The sequence below is a fragment of the Chinchilla lanigera genome, unplaced genomic scaffold (genome assembly GCF_000276665.1).
Source record: "Chinchilla lanigera isolate Chin_1 unplaced genomic scaffold, ChiLan1.0 scaffold00082, whole genome shotgun sequence".
In the NCBI taxonomy this organism is placed as follows: Eukaryota; Metazoa; Chordata; class Mammalia; order Rodentia; family Chinchillidae; genus Chinchilla; species Chinchilla lanigera.
In genome coordinates this window covers 6327999-6343544 of record NW_004955483.1, presented here as the reverse complement: position 1 = coordinate 6343544, position 15546 = coordinate 6327999, and the positions used below count along the sequence as shown (strand labels likewise).

Below are 15546 nucleotides of genomic sequence, written 5' to 3'. Positions count from 1 at the left end.
TGGTCCGTCTACACCTGTCAGCCTTAGGCCCTGCTCTGTCACCCCTGGGAATCATCTGCCCAGTCTGAAATGGTGCCACTTCACTCTTTCCCTTTTGTCTTATGATTTCTTTTTTTCACGATTAAAAAAAAGTCAAACAAAACCGTATTTTTCTTCTTGGATCAGAGATTATGGTCTACTTTGTTTAAAAAATATGTGTTAATATATAGAGAGAAATGAAATGAAAAAGACATGCAGATGAAGATATTTTTGGAATAGGGAGAACGTCACGCCCCCCCACACACACACATACACACACATACACACACTCATTTCAAAGATTTAGCTTCTAAGCCAGGCACAGTGATACATGCTTGTAATCCCAGAACTCTTGAAAGGCTAAGGCAGAGGATCGTAAGTTCAAGCCCATCCTGGCAACTGTGATTAGCAAGACCCTGTCTCAAAATAAAAAATTAAAAAGGCTAGAGGTGTAGCTTAGCACAAAGGCTCTGGGTTCAATCACCAGTACCCCTAAATGAACAAACAAACAAATAAAATCTCTATATTTTGGTACGAAACTATAACAATATCACCAATTCTTCATTCAACAGGGGACAAACCCAAAACACTTGGTATAACTTTACTGTAAAACTGAACTCCAGGTGACTGTGCTAATGATTGAAAAGCTGACAGTGGCCTAAAGAGAAATAGGAAATAGGCAAATTTTGAAATCTCTTGGCAAATACCTTTTCTTCCATATTCTATCACCCAATTATCTGAACATACTGGGCTGAGCAGGTGGGGTGAGCAGGATGTTACAAAGTCACAGAGGAAAACATTTCCCTTGGAACGACAGAGTAACCGATGTCCATCACCAGCGGAGAAAGGTAAAGAACATTTCTTCTATTATGCGCCAATGTGATGCAGAGAATTCAGATGGCTATTTTTCCAACAACCACGCCGGTTGTGGTTCACCATAATTTTTTAGGATGCATGCACATATATTTAAATAACATTCCAGGACTCCTCATTATGACAGCAACATGAATACATAAAATGACTATAATCATGAATAACACACCCAGGCAGAACCTCTGCCTGAATACTTTGCTTCCTCCCGCTCTTTCTATGCACATCCACATTCAAAGAAAAACTGCAATCCTGACACATACATGGGTATTTGTCTTGTGGCTTTTGGAGTCTTCGAAAGCATCATTTTCAGCAGAGGCATATCGGCACCTTAATTTGATCATGTACCTCTTTTGGATGATTTAGGAGGCTTCTGGTTTTTCACTGTTATGTTGAACATCCTTATGAATAAATTTTACATCCTTACAGTAATTTGACTCCTACAAATTTAGTCTATTATGGGATATGAACTTTAAAATCTTCTTACTTGAAATTTATAGCAGAATTGCCTTCCAGGAGGGTTATACCAATTTATACTCCCACCAGCAGTGTGTAAGAGTTTGCATTTCCTGTTTCCAAAAACACACAAGCAACCTGAGTTGGGAACGTGATGAGAGAGCAATTATCTGCCTGAGTCTGGCCTGGACTGGGAAAAGGAAGTCAGAGTTCTTGCTGCTGCCCTCAAAGAAAACTCAATTTGCACCCTTCTGTGAGCAAAGGAGAAGAATCAGCTCTGTATCACAAACCTAAAAGGAATCAAGTACCAGGTTTGTTACAATTGTTGAGCTTCCCCCTCAGGAAAACAGTAAGGATTCTAGTGCTTTTCATAGCCCAAATTCATACCAAAAAAAAAAAAAACATAAAGAACACTCACCACTACACTGATATAAACTGAATTAGCAGCATTAGCAAATGTGTATGTGGTCCAGCCCATGGAAACCTGATCACTCCAAATTTTAAGTCCTGAAAGAGCCTAAAGAGCAAGTTTATATGTTCCCCCAAATTAAAAGTGCATACAGATATTCTCTGACACAAACACTAATCACATCCAACGCCTCTCAATTCCCATCTGGGCTTATGCTAAGAGCACGATAAAGTTTGTCATGCATTTTAGAACTGCACACATGCTCACCAGAGAAGTTACCTCTTCAGGCTGATTTACAACACCACATTCAAGTTCAAAACACCATCTCGTCAACAAATACTAAACACAGTATGTCAACTGCAGTAAGTAGCAGTTGACATAAAGTCAATTAGCTCCATTCTGAAAGACAACATGTGATTGCTTCCATGACTGAAATGAGAATAGACACTGGTGAAGAACCTCTAATTGATAACTTTTGATGTGAAACATCTTGTCAGTTTCAGAGTGGTATGCACCTCTCGCTTACGTTGACCAGCCTCTCCGAGAACATGCGTTTGTATCACTGAGAAACCCTGCATTTACAATGGAAGGATAATGATCTATCAAGACAAAAGACAATAACAGACCTTCTAAGAACTGGACAGTATGGCCACTCGGCAATCAGAGAAGTAAATTATGTGTGATACTCAGTTAAGACATACTTTCTGTAAGTTTCTTACCTAAAAACAGTGTCTTTTCTAGCTCAAACATTCTGCCGTTTTGTGTGTAATGTCAGATTTCTTAACTTGAAGAGATCCAAAACATGCCACAGAATAAACATCACTTGAGGAAATTTATCAAGATGCTGCTGCAGCAAGAGAAGCTGAAAGAAAGTGACAGCCGTCTCCTCAGCTGTCAGACCCCAAAGCCAGCACAGTTCACAAGCACATGGTTATTTCCGCCAAGTGCCCTGGATATTTTTTCCTTTTGTAACTTTCCACAATTTCGATTATACTAAAAATGATTTTAAAAATATTCCAGAGTTTATGGTTTTAATAGGGCAAAAGGAAGAGATACAAGGAGTAACCCCAGACATGGTCAGCAGAGGTGCTCTGATCCCGCACAATCAGGAACATGGGACAGCTGTATGCCTTAAAGGTACAAATCATTAAACACTAGATAGGAGTTTCCGGTTTACCACAAGCCTGGTGGCCTACACAACAGGATTTACTTTCCCTCACAGCTCTGGAGATCAGAAGTCCAAGACTAAGACGTCAGCAGGCTTGGCTCCGTCTGGAGGTTCCGAGGGAAAATCTGCTCTGCGCTCCGTCCTTTGTGTGGCTGATGGGATCCACGCCATTCCTTGACATTCCTTGGCTCACGGCCACATCGCTCCACTTTGTGACTCCATCTTCACATGCCCATCTTCGCTGTGTGTCTGTGTCTGCCTTTCACGACCTTCCCACTATGACACTTGTATTGGATCTGAAGTGCGCCCTACTCTAGCTTGACCTCGTCTTACCTAATTACATCTGCAAAGACAACACTTCCAAATTCTAACCTAACAGATTCTGAGTGGACACGAATTTGGAGAGACACTATTAAGCTGAGTATACAATGGTACGGTCACATTTTAATTTTCTGCATGATTTTAAAATAGGTAGGTGCACACTCATTCTGCAGTCTTTGCTCACTCCTCTCTCTTGTTACCATGCTTGGTATATACAGGGTTCCCAAACAGTGTCTGTTAACTAATGAACCAATGAGTGATGCAGAATCGGAACCTTTCCATGCAGTATGGATCTGCTGACTGACAGCATCTCTCTTACATAAACTTACCCACCACCTCCAAAGTCATTTCTCCCAGCACACACCAAGAAGGTAAATAAAGATGGACATCTGCAAAGCAATCTGAGCGAAGACTCCTTCATGTTTACAAAGCTCCCTCATTCCCTAGATTTCTCATCCACACTTCATTCAACAGCAATTATTCATGTACTAACTTTGCTTTGATAGCTTTCCAACAAACCCAACCTAGTTATAGAGAAACCTCCATCTCTCCTTCACATCCATATATGAATCAGCTCCAGTAGAAGGTATAAGGGTAAACTTTATGTGTCACTTTGACTGTGTTAAGGGATGCCCAGACCACTAGTAAAGAACTATTTCTGGGTATTGTATATGGGAGTTTTTAAATTAGTAAAGAATATCTATCCTCACCAATGTGGCATTACCAGTCCACTGAAGGTCTGGATAGAACAAAAAGGCAGAGGAAAGGTGAGTTCCCCTCCCTTTTGGAGCTAGGGCATCAATCTTCTACCTTTAGACATCTACACTCCATGTTCCCAGGCCTTAGACTCAAAGACACCCACAGTCCCCACCCCAGGTTCCAGGCCCTCAGCCTCAGCCTGGGGCCACATCGTCAGCCCTTCTGGTTCTCAGGCTTGGAGGACGTCATGTCCTCCAGAATCACGAGACAGTTCCCACAACACACACACTTGTATTTGTTCAGTTCTCTGAAGAACCCTTGCACAAATACATAAGTACAGCTGGAATCCAGTGTGGAAGTAAATACAGATATGCTAGATGAGCAAACTATACAAATGATGAGAGCGATGCCGTGGGTGCTGCTACCAGGGTGTCAGTGCCACACCCCAGGCAGCTGATGATGATGATGGACAAGCCATGGCAGCACTGGCCAGCCAACGCCAGGTGAGAGGCTTCCAGCCACCCCATGTCCACAATGCATGACTCCGACTCCAGGGTGGAGCAATAAGGGAAGCTTTGTAAACATGAGATCTCTGAGCTGTATTTCTAAAAATGAAGTGAGAGGTTTCCAGATTGGCAAAGATGGGAGAAGGTTTTCTGATCAGGGCACAGAGGTGTGAACTAACCCAGAGAGTGTGGACCATAAACTCCACATCGAGCAAAGGGAGGAGGAGATGCCAGGACAGGAGGCAGGGTTCGGTAGGTGCACGGTAGCATCTGCTCTGTAGTTTAGAACCTCATTCTCACAAGCAACAGTGCAGAGGGGCAAGGTGGAGGAAAGGGCAGCCAGGTCGGCAGGTGCTAGACACTGTGGTTCAGGATGGTGGCAGCAGGCATGAGAAGGAGTGGATGGAGTCTAGTGACAGCCAGGCCACTGGCCTGACAGCACCTGGCGACACGTAGACGGAGAGATAAGAGAGAGGGAGGTGGCTTTCTGAGATCTCCAGGGTACCTGTGTAACACTTCTGTGCCCCTGCAGAGCCATTTTCTCTGCCTAGAGTGCCTTCCTGCTGCCTAGAATGCACAGTGCCTCTGGCACCTGGCACTCCGCCTAGTACACTGGGTGCTCAAAAACTGTTGCAGAAATGAACGAACACATCCTGCCCTCAAAAGACAAAATGATATGCGTGAGAAACATGTAATAATGTACTTAAAGACTGAAGTTAAAGTTTTTGTTTAGGTGGGCATGGTGTCACATGCCTGTAATTCCAGAACTCTGGGAGGCTGAGGGAATAGGATTGCAAATTAGAGTCCTGCTTTGGGAATTTAGCAAGATTTCAAATAAAAAATATAAAGAGCTGGAGATTTAGATCAGTGTGAAGGCCTAGATTGCAAATTAGAGTCCTGCTTTGGGAATTCAGCAAGATTTCAAATAAAAAATATAAAGAGCTGGAGATCTAGATCAGTGTGAAGGCCTAGAGGTCAATCTTCAGTATGATCATAAAGAAAAGAAATAATGTTTGCATTCGCTATCCTAACCAATACGGCTAGAAGGGGTGTTCAAGAATAAGAATGGAAACAGCAAAAAAGTGGGAGAGGGCTGAGAAATACCAGAGTATTTAGTTCATCACTTACTGACCACCTATTCAGTGCCAAGAACTCTTATAAATATGGCAGGGCTCTGGGGTGAAACCAAACCACAGTTTGTTAATGAAACACGATGGGGACTTGTCAATGCTATAACTCCCTGGCTGTACCATTATCTTTTTTGCTCCCACATTTTCTACATTCTAGTAACTCTACAAAGAAACTTAAAAATAAAAAAAAAAATAAAATAAAATAAAATAAAATAAAATAACGTTCATAAACTTTTCCCAGAAAAGCTAAAGAAATGTGCTTCATGATATTGGGGGAAAGACACATATAAAGAGAAACATATAAAATCCAAAATACATTCTGGGCATGGAGACACATATGTATAATCCCAGCGTTGTGTGAGGTTGCGGCAGGCAGGAGGGTCGTAAATTCAAATTCAGCCTGGGCAAATTAGTGGCTTACCTAGACCTTGTCTCAAAATAAAAAATATAACAGGGCTGGGGATTTAGCTCAGCACAAAGGCCCTGGGTTCAATCCCTGTACTGCAAAAATTAAAATTAAAAAAAACTTAAACTCCCAGAAGCCCAGGGGTAATTGATAGATGAACGGCCATCGGAGACCAAATCACAGCTGTGAAGATTTAAATGTTGCCCCAAACAACATTCTTTGGCCTTCATGAGCCTTCTTCTGGTGGGATAGCTTATTTTAAGCCAACTGTGAAGTGCACAGATACTAATATGAGTCATAATCCCTTCTTCCTCTGCCTAGGCACCAACAAACCAGGGAATTGGGTGCAGCTGAACCGCAGGAAGATCTCAGCTTCTCCCCAACCTCAGGCTGCTGCAGAGAACAGACCAAATTCCTCAGGAAGTAACGCGGCTAATACCTGTCACCAGAAACAACTCCGCTTTGGTGTCTACTCCTCGAGATGCATATGAAGTTGTTCCTGAATTAACCTCAATAGAACATAGAACTTTCACTGATCCGTCTCGTCTTTACCAAATGACCATGGCTCACCACCTTAAGGCTCTGATGATGGACAAGATTTTTACAAGCATGTGGGCCCTTGCACTGCACCAGGCATGACTCTTGTAGTTGCTGGAGGTCAAGGGGTCGAGGGGAGGGGCCGGGGAAGCCAGGGGACACCCAAAGGGGTCAGGGTAGCAGCTATCTATCCAAGGTAGCATGGAAGAATTCTGTATTATTAAGAGAGGAATGTCAGCCCTGTGCTACAGACCTTAGAATAGGAGTTGGCAAACTTTCTGTAAAGAGCCAAATAGTAGATAGTTTAGGCTTTGCAATTCGTATTTCCCACTGCGACTACTCAGCTCTGCCATTGTAGTGCAAAAGCAGAAAGAGAGAAACACAAATGAATTCTGGTTGTGTTCCAATAAACACATTAAAAAAAAAAAATAGGCAGTGGGACAGACGTGCATGGGGTATAGTTTGTGACCCTTATCCTACAACACAGCAGAGCTAATAACCTTACAGAACAATCAAATCTTCAATCTCACCCTCATTACCACAGTATCTTACCAACTGGTTTCACCTGCCATGATGATTCTTCTAACCCTCATGTTTACAGGCCCTATGACACTGGGTCAAAGCCAGTGCTCACCCTCCCCCCGCCAAGTTAAGATACTCACCCAGAAAAATCTGTAGTGAGAATTCCATAGTGGAAGATGTATATTCGGCTGATGTGGCATATTGTAAGGTATCCCATGGCTACAAAAAAGGTGTATCTAAAACCAAAAGCACAGATGAGTCAATTATTATGCGTAATGATAATGTACTTAATACATGTTGCCTGCTTTCTCTCCCTCACCCTCTACATATAGGGGTCACCAAGTCTTCTCTGCCCCAGCTACATCCCAGTCCATCCCCTCTGCTCACCCTCCCACTCACTCTTCTCACCTGGACACACTGGATGCTCTCAGCACTGCCAGTGTAGTGGAATTAACCAGGCGGCCTCAAACTACAGATGCCAGGGCCCTTTCCCCTGACCTCCTGGTTTAACTGGTACCAGGTGCACTGGGCGGATGTATTCCAATGGGAAGCCAGGACTGGGAACCACCAACCTGTAATGTCTGGCATGTGACTGTTTTCTTCTCAATTCATCACATTGTACGTGATGATCTTCACAAAACACAAGTCAGCACCACACTGCTGACCCCTTCTCTTGGCTTCCATTCCCCTTGTTTTCTTCCCGCCTCTCTGGATATTTCTCCTAAAGCTCATTGTTCAGCTTACCTTCTTCCACCTACTCCTTCAGTGTGAGATGCTCTGCTCAGGACCCTCCGCACTCATGCATGAGGCTTCAGTTACCACTTACTAATCAACACTCCCTGGCCTCCTTCAGAGAGGCGGCCCAGACCTCTACACAGTATAAACCACTAATACACATACAAGCAGCAGACACAGAGACACACAAGTACTTACATGCACACTCTTGTCATTTATAACACTTATCAAACTGCAATTATAAATATATGTGCTAATCTGTGCAATGGGCTGAATGTGTCCCTCACTCCCCACACACACACAAAAAAAACCAACTGAAATGTTGAAGTTTAACCTCCCATGCAATGGTATCAAGAGGGAGAACTTTGGGGAGGTGATTAAGTTATTAAGGGTGGAGTCCTAGTAAGTGGGATTAGCTGTCTTATAAAAGGGATCACAGAGAGGACTTCCCACCCTCTTTCCACTATGTGAGACTACAGTGAGAATTCGGCCATCTGACATCCAGAAGAAAGCCCTCACCAGAACCCAACCATGCCAGCCAATCTCTGAGTTCCACCCTCCAGGGATATGAGAAATGCATTCTGTTATTTACAGGCCACCCTGCTATAACTACAGCAGGCAGCCCAACCATGCCAGCTAACCTCTGAGTTCCACCCTCCAGGGATATGAGAAATGCATTCTGTTATTTACAGGCCACCCTGCTATAGAACACTGCCGAGCAGCCCAAGCAGATCAAGGCTCTGATTACCTACTTTCTCTCCCTCTTGGTTGCAAGCTCCATGAAGGCAGAGATGGCCATGCGCATTTTGTGAGCCATGTCCGCCTACACTGTGCTGAGTGAATAAACAACTCTGTGAATGCTGCTCTTATTACAAGTCTCCAACGGATCCCACTGTCTCGCCAAGTCACAGCTCCTGAGCGTGGCAGGCACAGCGCTTCCCAAGCTCTACCAGATCTACTTCACCTTTCTAAACTCGTCTCTAGCCACGCACCATGTCCACTTACTGTTCGGGTAACCTGGATCACACATGTTCCACAATGGTATCCTGTATTCTCAGGCCAGATGTCTTTCTGCATGCTCCCTCCTCTTCCTGCAATGCCTTTCTCCTTCCTATAGCTCGTCTGGACACCGTCTATCACATAAGGCTCAGCTCAGTGTCGCTCCTCACTGTTCCTTGGCTTGTCTTGCCCCATCCATCCCACCCCATCTCCTTCTCCTCGCACTCCCACACAATTCATTACCCCATTGTTTGCATTTTCCTAGTGCTACATACTAACTTATATAATTGTAATATTAAAAATTATCTATGTAGATCAACTCATGGTGACACTGGGCTTCCCAACCATTGGAGAGGTTCAGTTATATTAACAGAAATAAATTGAAATGAATAGATACATTAAACTTTTTAAATGATTCAAAAGCCCATCAGATGCAGACATAAACTCAGAAGGTACAACTTTTAACATGTATCATGAAACAGGGAAGATGAATATCATAACATTAAATTATATTGAAATTCACACATTCACCTTAAAATATCACATGAAGACTAAGTCAATTTAAGGAATGGTATGTTAGGTCAATAAACATTCATTCAGTAGCAAGAGATAGTCAGATAACAAGATGAAGGAGTTCTGTAAACTCTAAAACACTACATAACCTGAAGTTTTCTTTACCATTATTTAAGATGATATTTGTTACAATTTAACTACGAAAGACGTATGTATTAAGGGCTTCGTCTCTGGTGCAGCAGGGTTCAGAGGTGGGATGGGTTCATCCGTTGCTAAGCTCCTGGCTGAATGGCTGTTACAGGGAGGGACCCAGCTAGAGGAACTAAGCTGCTGAAGCAGGGGGACCTTCGAAGAGTACATCTTGTCCTCAGCTCCCTCTTCTCTAGCTCTCTCTTTCCTGTTTTCCTGCTTCCTGGCTGCCATGAGCTGAGCAGTTTTCCTCCTCCATGACCTTGCTCTGTGGTGTTCTTCCTCACCACAGGACAAAAGGCAATGGGGCCAGCTGACCATGGACGGACACCATGAGCCAAAATACATCCTTCCTCCCCTAAGCTATTTATGTCAGGTATTTTGTCACAGCTATGAAAAGCTGACTAACACAAACTTACAGATTAGTCTAACCTAAAAATCCAAAATCAAGAATGCTCTGAAATCTGAAACTTTTTTAGTGTCATGGTGGTGCTCAAAACATTTTGGACTTTGAAGCATTTCAGTTTTCAGATTTCTGGATTTGGGATGCTCAACTATTAAAGTCCAGGTACATATTCCAAAACTTGAAAATCTCAGAAATCTGAAACTTCTGCCCCAAGCATTTCAGAGAAGAGATATTCAACCTGTACTATACAAAAAGACCCTTTCCGACCTTGGATTCATCTTTTCCAAAACATAAAGACAATCAACAAGGCAAAGACCTAAGAAAAACCACCCTGAAGAGTTGAAGCAGGAGTAGAACAAAGCTAGACCTGGCTGCATCCAACATCCCTTCCCTTTCTCCACCCAGTACATCAGCTCCAGGCAGAGGCAAAGGGCAGATTCTTCCAGGACCAGGTGAGATGCAGCCAAGCAGCTACTTCCCTTTGTTCTCAACAGGAGTTCACCTAGAACTTGCCCTGGCTCTGAGGGTAATGCAGGCTCAACTCAACGGTTATAATTAGGCCCCAGCAGTCAAAGGTGTGGCAGAGTGCTGAATCTTCATGCAATAGGGCAATGCATCCGTACCCTGGCCAGACCTGAAAATCGAAGGAATCCAGGAGTGGTTGAGAAAATATGCATTCCAGAGGCAGACTGACAGGAGCTCCAACCCGGCACTGGAAAAGTAAACCATGGTGTGAGAAGTTGAAAGAGTGATTATTTTTAGAAAGAGAGTGCAGCAGAGATCAGTACAGGAGGGATGGTAATATTCTATTGACTGGATGTTGGTTACAAGGGTGTGTTCACTTAGTTAAAATTTCATCCAACAGTATATTCACTTCTCTGAGCTCTCCTTGCCTCATCTCAGGGAGAAAAGAATTACATTTCATAGAGCTGGCTTAGGAAGAATATATTTGAAATAGCGAAATGAAATAGTAAGTGATGTATTAAGAAACAGTTGATGCATCAAAAATAGTGAATACATTAAGAAGAGTTTGGTTCATGACTTGACACAAGGCAGAAAGTCCAGAATTGATAACTGCACCCCCACGTTCTTACATTGGTCTCTGTCCTAGAAGACACAAAACACTATTCCAGGTGCTTCATACATGGTAAACTGAGGCCTGGGATGCCTGCCCAACATAAGAGAAGAGAAGAGAACACAGGAGGTACTCTCAAGAACTCTCTTAAAATTCCTGAGAGACAATCAGTTCAGAAATGGGTTAGGTACACATGGCAGCAAATACTAATTCTTCCCTCCTCCTCTAAGCCATGTGACAGAACCCTTACTCCTGGCTGAGTGAAGTAAAAAAGAGGAGTAATTCACAAAGAATCATGGAATCACACTCTTGAAGATAATTTGCCTCCAAACTACTACAAATCCCAACTTGTGTACAGAGAACCTGTGTGGCCTGGCAAGATTTCTTAACTCCAGTCTAGGGCTCTCTCCCTGAATCAATAAAGAGCAACTGTGGATATCTTTTAAAGTTTACACTGAGTCCATCCATCGGGAACTGTGGCCCACTCCCTTCCCCTGTGATACTGGCAACCACACAAACAAACGAAAGGAGAACTTGGCATCTTTCCTTCTTACTGTTATGGAGGAGCCCTCTGCTACCACAACATTACTGTGATGAAACAGTCATTGCCTGGTGTGACAGCTCAGCTCTGCCAAGGCCGGAATATTCCATTCCCAGTCACCAGAGACCGGGGTCTGTCATGGAACAGGTGTTAAAAAATGGGCTACACCCAGCAGCACAACATAGGTGTAGGGAGAGCTGAGAAATTACAACATGTAGGTAGTATTAGGAATGGCTCAGCAAGATGCAATATTGTTATTAGTCATTTAATTTTAAAAACTGTAAAGCTTTGATCAGCATTCTGTCATATGTAAAGCACACCAAAACCTGTTTGTTTGTTTTTTTTTAGAATCAGCAAAACAGATTTCCTGTTTCCCTTCTGGAAGAAATGATACCATGCTTTCAAGGATGGCACTGAGAACAGCAAGGAGTAAAATCCAAATATTTAGAGCTCATTTGGATGCTCAGTTGAATGACTGTAAAGTTTAAAATCTTGTAACAATATTTTCCTCGGAAAATCATAAACTGATAACAAATAACCACAAAATTATATATCCAAAGTTAAACGTCCATGTTTTTAAGAAGGAAAACTATTGTGTGGACAGTCTTATTAATCAGAGTTTTTCTGGGAAGAAAAAAAGGCAAAAGGCATGTGCTTGTTGAGAGAAGAAAAGAACCCAGAAAAGGCTAAGTGCCTTTTAAAGCATTTCATTCATTCATTCCATAAATACTTGCTGAGCCCTTACTTGTGCCAGGTATTGTTCTAGGTTTTGGGCATGCAACAATAAGCAAAAGAGAAAGCTTTTGTTCTCACAGAACTTACATTCCAGTGTCCCCAGAAGGCAGAGTCAACACTGAGTTTTGAGCAAGGCCATGGGAAAGAGAGACAAGGCAAAACAGCTACCCTGGGCATCTCAGTGGAGAGTCCAAGCACAGAGCCTTCTGGGTAGAATTAAATTATGACTGTATTGTAAAATAAGGACACCATAGCAAACATCCTTCTTTCCTTTTAAATAACTGCGTTGTAGAGATTTAAAGTACACAATTTAATAAGTTTGGATATATGTAGTCACCCAGGAAACCATCCCTGAATTCAAGACCTTATGCAACACTCCCTAGAAGTTTTCTTGTGAAGAAGCATGAGAAACACATCCTAGGGCCGGGCGTGGTGGTGCACGCCTGTAATCCCAGTACTCGGGAGGCTGAGGCAGGAGGATCGTTGCGAGTTCGAGGCCAGCCTGGGCTACAAAGTGAGCTCAAGGTCAGCCTGAACTATGTGGCCAGACCCTGTCTCAAAAAAAGACAAAAAAAAAAAAAACAAGAAACACATCCTAGAGAAGGTAAGATTCACCACTTGGGGAAAATGGAAAAAGTACACCTTCCTCTTGGAAATACATTGCAGAAATCACACACATACACAAAGCTCACTTTGCATTTCTCAAAGTCTTACCTGTGAATATTGGATACACTTGCGGTGACCAGAATTCCGTAACACATTAACACCAGCACAAAAAGATGTATGGAATACCTTTAAGACGTAAGGAAAGAAATATATTTCATATTAATATACCTAATAATATTCATGGTGAATATATTTCATACTAATATACCTACTGGCTGCTCCATCTCCACTCCTAGTGCCCCCAAAAAGCAAATGATCAGTTACTCATGTTGATGTAAGGAAATAAACCAAATATTGTTCTATGTAATTAAGATACTATGTCTTAAAATGACAGCAGGAAATCATGACCTCGTTTGTCAGACATAGCACTAATAATGTCAGGAACCCACAAATGGAATGCTTCCACTTTTCTTCCTATCTGTATACAACTGAAGAGTCAGAGAAAGGAGTTCTTTCTTCAGTACTTTATTTCTTTTCAAGTACCCATACCAAAACTAGGCTTTCCCAGGTACAAAGACTTTTACCAGTGGCTGATTCAAAAGACTCACCTTTTCTCAAACGTTTGTTGAAGAATCAGGAGCAGTATTCTAACACCCTGGACAAATTCACACATTTTCAGAAGATACACTTCTAGACCTGTTTCTCCCTAAAACTTCTCTCCTAAGAAGTGCTGCTCCCACAGTATTTGCCTAGTTTAACCTGGCAAAGGAAAGTCCAATCTACCAGCTTTAACATTCTCTGTCATTACAGAATAACTCAAAGTCCTAAAACCTGCACTAAAACCATGGTTCCACCAGAAATGCAGGGCCTACACCAGTGTCTCTAGCAGGGATGCCGCAAATACACCAATGTTTGCAAAGGGCAGGAAAGGTTCCTTCTTTGCAAAAATTAAATCTTCAAGTATTCCATTTGCCGGATTGTAGAAGTCTACTCTTTTCTCTTTTGGAAAATTAATTATTTTATTAGCATGTGTTTGCAATACATTCACTATGTGAAATTGGTACCTATACATATCACATCTTAAACCTTTTTCCTTCCCCTTTCCCTTGCCCTGTCCCGCTTTTTTCATCTTATTCCCAGATTTCCTTCCCATCTTCACAAAGTCTGCCTGCAAGCTTCCTATCATCTATCTTTTATTTTTCTCTTTACTTACACATTGGGTTAATTTCATTTAATACTATGGCTTATTTCATTTAATACTATGGCCCCAAAGTGTATCCATTTTCCTACGAACAATCCAAATATATCCCTCTTTATGGCTGAGTAGTACTCCATTGTGTATATACACATTTGCTGTATCCATTCATTGTCTGATGGACCACTTCCAAGATTCAGCTATTATGACTAATTTTAAGAAAAAAGTCACTGACATCCACTGAGTAGTCAGTTTATTGGTTCCATTTCCTTACAATAAATATTTTATAATTCATATTCAATTCATAGTTTATCACATGGTATCTTATAATACTATATATTTCTTATCTTAGTTCAGTGCAAAAAATATTGACATCTGTTGTGGTTTGAATCTGTGTGTCCCCCCAAAGCCTCAAGCGGCCATGGGGCAGGCTTTTAGAGTTTGATGGGTGTGAGAGCTACACCCACCCTGGGATGAATAGTTTGCATATGTAAGGGAGAAGAAGAAGCTGCTTGAGGGCATTCCTCCCCCATTCCACCCTGGTGTGTGGTTGTTGCTTAGCTGTGTTCTGCCGCCCTAAGCCGTAGCTCTCTGCCATGTGCCACTCTGCCTTATAATCTGCCAAGTACAGACTGAAACCTCCACAAACTGTAAGCGAAATAAACCTTTCCTTCCTTAATTTTGGGCGTCAGGTATTTTGTCCCAGCAATGAGAAAAAAGTAACCAAGACAACACCAAACCCTAAACATTAGAGTTTATAAATTTCATACTCACCAGCCAAAGCAAAAAATGACAAAATAAATGCCCAAAATGGTGGCAAATGCATGCCGGACCTCAGAACTTGTTTTCCCAGGATGTAAGTAGATGCGAAACCAGAAAGCAGCAAACAAGGCAAAGAGCTGGCATGCCACGAAGTTAACCTACAAGGAAACAGAATAGAGACCTTTACTGCTTTGCCTCTGTGTGAATTCGCTTTCACTTCCTCAGTGGTGAGTGCTTGCTGAGGATGTAAAAGGCCCTGGTTCCAACCCTAGCACCACAAAAATGATCATCTCACACTTGGATTTGGTGAGAGACAAAAGAGATCACTGGACCTCCGTGGGGCGTAAGAAATTATGAGCTAAAATCTTGGAAACAGCCCAAATGCCCATCAACTGATGAATGGATGAAGAAGATGTGGGGGTTTTTTATACAATGGAGTCCTACTCTGCTATAAAGAAGGAGAAGCTTGAGACATTTCTAGCTAAATGGATGCACCTTGAGACCACACTCTTAAGTGGAATGAATCAGACACACATGTAAATACCACATTGTTTCTCTGATGTGAGAAACCAAAGGTATAAATAAGGACCAAAATGTATCATAGATATTGTGAAATAGGAAGAAAATATTCAGATAGAAAGGGGAACTAAGGAGGAGTGGGGAGAGGAAGGAAGGGAAAAGAAAAAAATGAGAAAAGAAGGAAAAATGGAAACAGAGCTTTTATAAATGAGGGGAGGATGGGTTGAAA

At 42.3% G+C, this 15546-nt stretch overlaps 1 protein-coding gene across 1 annotated transcript in view; it reads right to left on the bottom strand.

Annotated features, from left to right (window-relative positions):
• Mboat1 (membrane bound O-acyltransferase domain containing 1) overlaps positions 1 to 15546 on the bottom strand; it is a gene marked incomplete at its 5' end in the record, with an annotated part of 106116 nt that overhangs the window by 36300 nt on the left and 54270 nt on the right. Inside the window, 3 exon segments of the mRNA XM_013503839.1 lie at positions 7183 to 7278; positions 12950 to 13027; positions 14811 to 14956. Coding sequence (XP_013359293.1) covers positions 7183 to 7278; positions 12950 to 13027; positions 14811 to 14956 — 320 coding nt within the window.